The sequence below is a fragment of the Lycium ferocissimum genome, chromosome 1, assembly GCF_029784015.1.
Source record: "Lycium ferocissimum isolate CSIRO_LF1 chromosome 1, AGI_CSIRO_Lferr_CH_V1, whole genome shotgun sequence".
NCBI lineage: Eukaryota > Viridiplantae > Streptophyta > Magnoliopsida > Solanales > Solanaceae > Lycium > Lycium ferocissimum.
The window spans coordinates 4107085-4117375 of record NC_081342.1 but is presented as its reverse complement, the minus strand read 5'-3'; the positions used below and the strand labels follow the sequence as shown (position 1 = coordinate 4117375).

General features: G+C 31.8%; 1 protein-coding gene across 1 annotated transcript; it reads left to right on the top strand.

The window, feature by feature from the left end:
• Nucleotides 1–6945: 6945 nt before the first annotated feature.
• On the top strand, nucleotides 6946–8519 carry LOC132063382 (CBL-interacting serine/threonine-protein kinase 7-like). Its single transcript, XM_059455937.1, has one exon. It carries the CDS (start codon nucleotides 7033–7035, stop codon nucleotides 8362–8364), a length of 1332 nt encoding a protein of 443 aa, XP_059311920.1. The 5' UTR covers nucleotides 6946–7032; the 3' UTR covers nucleotides 8365–8519.
• Nucleotides 8520–10291: the final 1772 nt, after the last annotated feature.

The window sequence follows — 10291 nt, the reverse complement described above, 5'->3', positions numbered from 1 at the left end:
ATTAAATTCCTTAAGGACACACAATGAATTCTGTGATCTCGGATATCTCTTAGTTTCTGAAATTTTTTCCAACTTTACACAGTTTCTGGTTTTCCTACTTTCTGGTTTTTACAGTTTCTGGTTGTTGTTTCCTACAGGTTCTGAACACAGTTTTACCAACAGAAACCTCGTTCGGTATCATGTTTTTCACAATATTTTTAGTTACTCATATATGCACTTTCACTACTGATATCCCAAGATCTAGTCGTTCAAAACCTTCCCCGATAATTAAGTGTGCTAACATTAGCTTTCTTCAAAATAGCTCCACTTTTAATTAGTCCAGATTGCTTTCGAGTTATGGTCAAAGAGCATTAAAAGAGGAGCTGTTGCTTTTGGAAATTAGTAGAACATCCCTTTGTGTATCATTTAATTTGACGATAACTTGTACTTTCTACAAGATGCATCGCATATATTTTGCAGATGCATATTCTAGTTACAACTATTTGTGATATTTTATAGAGTGTGAAAAGAAGCCAAAGAATAATTTTGTCTTACGAAAACGAACGGAAGCTATCAAGTGTGTACCTACTTAATTATCACGGGTTTAGTGGGGGTCTCTTTCTTGGATTTTTTTTTCTTTAAAAAAAAAAAAAAAAAAAAAAGGAGTATATCTTGTTTAATTAGGCGTTGATCAATTGTCATCAACATTGAAAAATAAAACCCTTTAACGTTAATTTTTATTGTGCGGGGCTGCTAAGACACAAATTGATCACCATTTTTCTCTGTCTTTAACATAACGGATTCATGCATAATTGTGTCATAAAATGAATGTAAATTCGATTTCCGTAGTAGACTTTGCCATCTAACGTCTATAATATTTTAGATCGTGGTCTAATATTATTATTTTTTTGCTTAATATGGATCGTTAAATCATGATCTAAATATACATAAATTACAAAAGAAAAATAAATGGAGAATTATTACTCCCTCCGATCCATATTATATGGTGTTTTTTGCTTGACCTCACCCTTTAAGAAATTCGCTCATCCCTAGAAAGTAAGAGGTATTTTCACTAAATTAACTTTAGTTAGATAGTACCTACTATAAATATTCTCTCCGGTTCAAAACAAGTGTCCATTTAGCCTTTTTTCACGCCTCTTAAAAAAACACTAATTCCTTAAAAAGAATATAGGTATTTTTGATTAAACTACCCTTAATTAATAAGGCTCTTTCCTATTTATTGCCTTGAGTAAATAGAAGCAAATCTGGAAAAAAAATTAATTCCTGCTTGATTATGTACTTATTTTGAACCAAAATAAAAAGGCTAAGCTGTGGACACTAATTTGAACCGCAGGGAGTATAATTTTTTGGTTATATAAAAATTCACTTATCTAAACAAGGTAAATTTAGAAAATAAAAATTAATAGCTTAATTCTCCATTATATAAAAATTATTTTGAACTAAATATAAGAGTTAATGTTCTCTGAACAGGAGGGAGCAATTAGCAATTATTTAAAAAAATGGACAATGGGTAAATATTTCTGTAAAAACAAAAACACATCATAACTATATATTGGCCCTTCTTCACGGTCCAATTATGTGGGAGCCGTATACTAAAAGCATATAGAAGTGGAGTAATTACTTTCTTTTCTTTTTCTTCTTTTTGTTTTAAATTAGAATATCCTGATGGCAAACTGCAATATTAATCAACACTCTAAAGTTATGATTGGCGTTGAGAGAGTCGTCTGAAGTTTGTATTATCTAGGCTACAATAAAATATGCTTTTAGTGATAATTAATTTGCGGCAATAACTTAATTGCCACTAATTATATTCTAGAATTAATTATTACCGGCAATACCAAACTTTAGTCCTAACAATAAATGCCGCTAAAGGCTTTAGCGATCTTGGATCTAATGGCATTAACCAATTGCTGGTTAATATTTTTGTGGCAATAACTATTACCGCTAAAAGGAAAATATATTACCACTAAAAGCCTCTTTTGGTGTAGTGAATTACTTGGGAGCTGCTAGTTAAATTTGTAGAATTAATTTGTAATATTAGGAGGTCTTAAATTGAACAAGTACATCAATTCGTGAAAGAGCATGACTATTTTGAAAAGCCATTTCTCTAATTCTATAAATATAACGAGTCTCCTAAAATAGTGTAAGAAAAATCTGCAATATACTAGGACTTTGTTGAATTTTAAAGGGAATTACTTGTAAATCCTTAAAGAATATATCTGCAATATCTCTTTAAGAACAATGCTATCACGTCAAAGCCTTTCTTCTTCAATTCCATCTTCCTATTTTACTATCTAAAATAGCCTACTGCTGCACCTTTTTTTTTTCGGTTCTTTTTTTTGCAGGAATAAAGGACATTGAAATCTAATTCTTGTTGTTTATTGTTTCAACTGGCCCCTTCACCTTCAATAATAATTCCCTATAATTAGTGTTTCAAGAAGAAACCTCCGGGGATCGTTTGATACGCGGATTAAATTATTTCGGGATTATAATTTCAGGATTAATTTATCCTATCTGGGAGATGAGATAAAATAATCTCAAGGTTAATGGGATAAGGTGAGATATCCCACCTTAAGATTGTGCTTCATTTTATACTTTGCTTGGTAGAAGGTACCTTCTACCAAACAGGGTACAAAATTAATACCAAAATTAGTGCTAGGATATCCCAGCTTATGCCATGTGCCAAACGACCCCTCAATGTCTTTTCTTTTTTGTTACTTACTTATGCCTAGCTAGAGGCCACTATCAGGGGTGGAGCCAGGTAGAAGCGATGGGGTTCATTCGAGCCCCCTTCTGCGAAAAATTACGTTGTATATATAAAGTTAATTTTTTTTTTGTATGTATATATAGTAGATGTTGAATCTCTCTAACTTCTTCTTGTATTTACTTCTTCATATTTTGAATTTTCTTATTAAAAATCCTGATTTCGCCACTGACGACTACTCCTGCTAAATCTTGATCACTGATAATTATCTATTGTCCATATCTAGTAATAATAATGGAACCATACATGCAATAAGAAAACTTAATTCCCCTTAGTGAATAGTTTTTGGGTTGTCTCCAAACGACCAACTTTCCTTCTATAAATGAAATAGTGCTAAATTTTAGAAACGAAAATCAACCAGATTTGCATTTTTTTAAATATTGATGCTGTATATAATTTAAACAAATAATAGACAAACTTTTGTTTTGAAAATATTAGCACAATTCAATAGCTACTCTTAAAAGGCCTAGTCAACTTATTCTATTCCTTTCTTTTATTATATTCTTTGCAGAGTTGTCAACAATTAATTTAGCATATATTCCAGGCGTTTGACATCAGGCTCAGGGGTAGTTTCACAGAAACCTCAAACCCCATAAATGAAAGGAGAGAAAGAAAAATAAGAAGAAAAAGATATCCATATATGCCAATCAAGTGCCCCAAACAATTTTAAAAGTCATAGGAGTACCAACTACGAAGTAGAACGATAACATTTAGCACACGTCAACTTATTCAACCTGGTAATTAGTTGGCTTTGGTTGGTAGTAGAACTTTTTATATTAAACAAAGACTTTCCCTCTTCTTTCTTCATTTTCAGAAAGAAAAAAATAAATAGTAGAAGAATAAAAAGAAAACATGTCTACAGCTCACCATATATAACAAGTTGCAGCTAGCGTAATCATTGTCGGGGTAACTGGGTAAGTAAGAAAAACGAAATTAATTGACAACGTAAGACGCCTCGTGACAGGTAAAGTTTAGGTAAATTAATGAGTTACGTTCAAGGTAAATAGGCTACTTCACATGACACGATTTGCAATGTCTAAAATGACCTTAAGAATAACGAATATCAGACAGCAGTACTTATTACAAAAAGATGACATCAGGTTATCAGTTAATCTTACATGTAATTAAAACAAAAAGGGAAAAGAAGGAAATCAAATTCTATTTGATTTGACTTGTGCGCTTTCATCAGCAATTTAGAGTTTCAGACACGTGCTCGTGCTAGTAGCAGCTGGCTGCAGTAGTGGATGTCTCAAAATTTGGAAAAACCCAAAATTGGACAAAAATACAGTACGGAGTAACTCATTTTTGTTTAAAGTATTCATAATATTTGCTAACCGATGCAAATCGACACACTTGATCGTACACTTGGAAAGATAGTACTACTAACATATGTGCAATGATGAGTTTGTTTCGTTCTTAACAAATCTAGTCTAGATCTTGTTGGTTACGGAGATGACGAGGTATATTATTTGATTCAAATAATGACATAAAATTCGACCTCCAACAAATTTTTATTATATTAGAAGGGTTGATTGGATCATCGTTCACCCACTCTTCTAATATAGATAAAATAAAAATAAATTAATGTGGATTCACGTGAACAATTAAGAGACAATTGTAAAAAAAAAAAAAATTAAGGTGGGATCCACGTGAAAAAGTAAAAGACAATTGTAAAAAAGAAAATAGAAAAATAGGACATTTAAATAATGATAATAAGTTCAGAAAATGGTAAAGGTACGCTTAGAGAAAATTTAAAGATGAGAAATTCATGAAAAAAGAAATAACGGTTTAAATTGAACACTAAAACCGTTAAAAAAGTCATAAAACCAAAAGATTTAAAACTTATACCTTTGGGTATAAGTTTAGACACATATGTCTCACACAAATAATGAGGAATAACATCAAGAAGGCGAAATAAACAATCATGAAACTTATACACATATTTTCTTAAAATGATGAAGTTGGTCTATACTTAAAAATTTAAGACTACAACAAATGTTAACATATGAAAGAGCTTTTCAGTGTTGTTGAGTAGAAAGAGATGATGGCATGAAACTCAGTAGGAGAAGGTGTATTTCAAATCTTTCAATTGGATAACCAAATTAGGAAAGTCATATATGGGAGAAGCGGATAAAGTAAAATAATTTATTGATATTTTGAATTAATTGAATTATAACAATTTCTATAATAAAAAATTCTATAATTATATTATTAAAAGGTACTCACTTTGTCCTAATTTATGTGACATAGTTTGACTAGACACGAATTTTTTTTTAAAAAAAGGAAAGATCTTCGAAACTTGTGGTCTAAAACAAGTCATAAATATTTGTGTGGATTTAAATCATTTCAAGTTAAATAATTTCTAAACATAAAAATATATCATTCTTTTTAAGATAGATTAAAAAAAAAGTGTGACGCTATTTTTTGTGTTCAGCCCGTCCTAGCACGGGCTTTCATCATCTAGTTATATTTATATATGGAGGTATTGCACATCATAGAGTTTCGGAGGAGGGATTCAAGATTTAGATAATATGAGTTCTAGTCCGCAGCCTATCACAATTAACAAAATTTAATTTTATTAGTGTAACAATCCAATCCATATTTTAGTTCTAAGACCCCAATTTATATTTTGAGGTCTTGCAGAAATAATGAAATCTTTATCGACAACAATGCGTGCGAAGATGGTGTTCGAGCTAGCACTGCAATCGTCAATGATTCTAAAGTAGAGCTAAGCTTTAAGTCAAAATGACTCCTTTTCGTTCCTTGTGATTTTTCCATTGGATATTTTCTAAGGTTTTAATGAGGTAGGCATATTCTGAGAGGGCACACTATGAATGGATGTACACAAATAATTGATGACTGCCCGTTAGTATTTCTATATTGGCTGCCTTCTATATTCAGCTTTTAAATATTCCACGAAGCTTTATAGATATTTCCATGTATCCATTTATATAGCTCACCTAAGTAATTTTGTACTTCTTCGGGTGGGATTTGTGCCTCATTAATATGTGTTGTTCCTAAGCTTAATACCGACATTTTTCTGTGAGATCCCTAATCATAAGATTCTCTACTTTTCGGTCAGGACATTTCTTATTCTGTTTTTATAGTTATTTCATATATTTATAGTAAGTAGGCATTTGGACATGCGATTTGGAATTATAATTTTATATTTTAATTTCCAATTAGTGTTTGTTTACAAAATTTACACAAAAAATTTACACAAAATTTAAACTTTAACTTCATATAATGATTTTAACTTCCAAATTCCCAAAAAAAAGTATGATTTGGGACTCCAAATTATGATTTCAATTTTTTTTAATTTTTTTTTACAGGTAAAATTTGACTCATAAATTTATATTTTATAAAAAGGACCCACCATTTTACATATTTTGTGAAAAAAAAGATTCATGCTTGACATGAAGAGATTAGTCGTACCATATGGAATGCTTATATTAAAGAATAACTAGTAACTAGTACTATTGTTGATTTTTTTGAAAGTCTGCAATAATATGTAATCACGAGCATTTATTGTATAAAAGAAATATGGAGATATGTATTGTAGCGCCTCAGGATATTCTGACACCTTTCTTATAAATTTGCTTATTTGATAAGATTGTATAAAAATTGAATAAGTTGTGACAGTTTTTAAAAATTATGAGATTTTTCATGTTTATGAGAAAAAATACAACTTAAGAAATTCAAATTGCATGTCCAAATAAAATTTCAACTTCAAATCAACCTGATTCTTTGTCCGCCTAAAATCCAACTTATTATCACAAAAATTAGCGAGTTAAAATATTTAGGGCCTGTTTGGCTAGGAGAATTTTTTACTTTTTTCCCGAATTTTTTTTCACTTTATTTAAAAATCAGTGTTTGGCCATAAAATTTTTAAATACAACTTGGAGTTGTATTTGAAATTTGCCAATTTATATTTGAAATTTGGAAAATACTAAAAATTTTATTTTCACTTTCATTACATTCAAACAATCAAATATATTTTACAAAAATTTAAATCAAATATAACTTCATCTTCAGCTCCAACTTCAAAATTTCAAATAAAGTGAATAATTTTTTGTTTTCATGTCCAAATGCCGACTTATGCCCGCGCACTAGAAAGAATCCAAAAATAGAGCAATGACAGATCAGATACAGCCAACTAATAATCTTGGTATAAAACCAACTTCACCTCTTCTTTCTTCTTTGTCCTGTCCCTTCAATCCCTTGCCATTTCCTCCTCGTTTTTTCCTCCTCCATTGGCCGTCACCGGCATGGATGTAAAACAACCCCAACCCCCACCGCCTTCCTCCGTCAAAATTAAAAGAACTACCAGCTCCGACAATGCCGGATCCGGGTCAATAATCCTCAATAAATACCAACTTACACGCCTTTTAGGCCGTGGTAGCTTTGCTAAAGTATACCATGCTCGTTGTTTAGACGACAACAAAGAATTTGCCGTTAAAGTTATCAATAAAACCATTACTACCATTGATGCTTCAATGGAACCTCGTATAATCCGAGAAGTCTCCGCTATGAAACGTCTTAATCACCACCCAAACATCCTTAAACTCCACGAAGTCATGGCTACTAAAACCAAAATATACTTCGTTATGGAACTCGCACACGGTGGTGAGCTTTTTACGAAATTAAACCGACGTGGTGGCCGGTTTTCTGAATCAACTGCCCGGTTTTATTTCCATCAGCTTGTCTCTGCCTTACACTTCTGTCATCAAAATGGTGTCGCGCATCGCGATATTAAACCTCAAAACATGCTCCTGGACAAAGATGGTCACCTTAAAATCTCCGATTTTGGTCTCTCTGCTTTGCCTGAGCAGTTACAGAACGGTCTTCTTCATACAGCGTGTGGTACACCGGCTTATAGTGCACCTGAAGTAGTGTATAGAAAAGGATATAACGGAGCTAAAGCGGATGCTTGGTCATGTGGGGTTATACTCTATGTTTTTCTTGCTGGAAGTTTACCGTTCGATGATTCCAATTTGCCTAATATGTATAAAGCTATACATCGTCGTGAATTTCAGTTTCCTGATTGGGTTTCCAAGCCAGCTCGGAGAATAATAAACAGGCTTCTTGATCCTAACCCTGATACGAGGTATAGTATTGAGGAACTGATGAATACTACGTGGTTTAAGAAATCATCGTCGATGAAACAAGAAGAACAAAGTAGGAAGAAGTTTTTTGGTGAAGGGATTTTAGAGAAGGAAAGTAAACACATGGAGAGAATGAATGCTTTTGATATTATTTCAATGTCTTCAGGGTTGGATTTATCGGGTTTATTTGAAGCGGGTTTGAATAAGAAGGAAATGAGATTTACGACGAATGTAGAAGTAATGAAGGTTGAAGAGAAAGTGATGAAGATTGGGAAAGATGAAGGGTATAGAGTGGAAAGAAGGAAGAAAGGGGGAATTGGATTGGTTAAAGGTAGAGTTGTTTTGTTGATGGAGATTTTGGAGGTGGCAAAGGAGTTATGGTTAGTGGAGTTTAAGGTTGTAAATGGAGGATCAGAATTTGAGGATTGTCAATGGAAAGAACTGAAATCTAGGTTGAAAGATATAGTTGTTTCATGGTACAATGATGTATCTTGAAGGGGATAATTTGATACTTCTTCCAGGATGTTTAGTTCAGTAATTAGGCGGCACTCAGCTGTTTAGTTCTTGTTAGTCTTTTTTGATTTCTGTATATGGGAAGCATTTTCTAAGTTTAGTTACACATATATTTAATCATTTGAATACTACTCCAATTCAGTTTGATTTACAAGTTTTCAGCGATCAGAAGATAGTAAAATTAAAACAAAGCACTACAACTTGTTGAGTTTCCCAGTGTTTTCCCTGTTTCAGATTCTGTCAACTATTAGTTAGACTAAAACATAACTGCAAAATTAGGCAAGTTAGCACACTATTAGACACAGAGGTTTTCCACCGTCGTTCGGTGGAAACTTTGTGTGTTATAAAATATAATTTTCTCAATTTATTTCCAACAAATAAGATCATTGAAAATCGCATGCTGATAAACAGGTATTTAATGAAATGCTGTGATGATTTTTAATTTTTTCATATAAAAACACTACTAGTTAAAAAAAATTCACCGTCATTCAATGAGAATAGTCATTGAATATTTTTTAATGAGAAATTTTAATAGAAAATAATAATTTTTCAGTAATGCAGCAAGAAATGACAATAGACAGAAAACTCATGGCTGCCACTGAGTGCCATCACAGCAGTAAAAATTTCTCTGGTCACCCACAGTATAGTTCCACTAAGGTAAGATGCCAAGGCAAAAATACTGAATATGCCATTGGGTGCATATATACACACTAGATATACCGGCCCAACATATGTTAATAATATTTTATAATTTTGGGAGCAGAGATTTAACAATTTGTTTCAAGTAATGTAACCTTATTCTTATATTTTGAAACAAATATGTTAATAATCATTTTTGAAACTGCTAATCAAACCTTAACTGACATTTCAAAACTAATTGAACTTTAATTACTTTTTTTAAATCCGAAAACGTCATTTGAACGATCATACTCCTAGATTAAAATGTGAAAATCTTTAAACTTCACATATATGCATAACTTGAAATACATGGACTACATAAAATATTCGTGGAAACAATATTAACACGGTTCATACTCCAAAAATTATTTACAAAATTTGAATTATGCAGTTCAAACTCTAGGTATTTATTATAAATCAATGTCTCATATATAGGGTAATTATATGAGTCTATGGTGTCATCTAACATGGGAAATGTGATATAAAATACTCCTTCTATCCTTTATTTTTACTTGAACTATCATAATTATGTATTTACTAATAAATTATTTTGGCTATTTTGATGCTTCATAATTAGAAACTTAATATAGTAGATATTTATCTTTATTTCTTTTTTGAACATTAAACATTGCAATCATATTAGGCTAAGTGACGTTACTTAGTGAAAAAAGTAATTTTGATAAAGGCTGATGTGTAGGCTATTTTTTATTAAAAAAGCTGTTGATAGATGGACAAGTAAAACCTGCAATAAGAGACTTTCACACCAAAGTTTTAGAGGGGCCCACGTTTTTTATGAGTCATTTGAAAAGGCTGCAAATGCAGCCTCTAGCATAGAAATTCTAGTGTGGACTCATCTTTTAATAAAGTAACTTATGCACTTTATGGTTCAAGAAGGAAAATGTAACACCTAAATACAATGTCTTTTAACCAAAAAAATTCCGAAATGTCAAAATTACCCCTCATCAACAAGCAGGCACGATGACCCTCAGGCCTCAGCAGCTTCAGGGTTCTTCCACATATTAGGAATAAAGTAATTTTTGTTTTTCAACTAAAAAAGATTCAACCAAAATAAACATGTTGCCGTCCAGCTCATTGCACAACAAGTATGTACTTGCAGCTGTTTCAACAGGCTAGTTGTTGGATATCATCATGCTTTGACGAAAAAAATGGCTATCATAACTTAACCAATGGCAAAGTTAGATTCAAAATTAAACTTTATTGCGATCAAAAT

Coding starts and splice junctions, on each gene's coding strand:
- LOC132063382 (XM_059455937.1), top strand. CDS start 7,033: ATGGATGTAAAACAACCCCAACCCCCACCGCCTTCCTCCGTCAAAATT.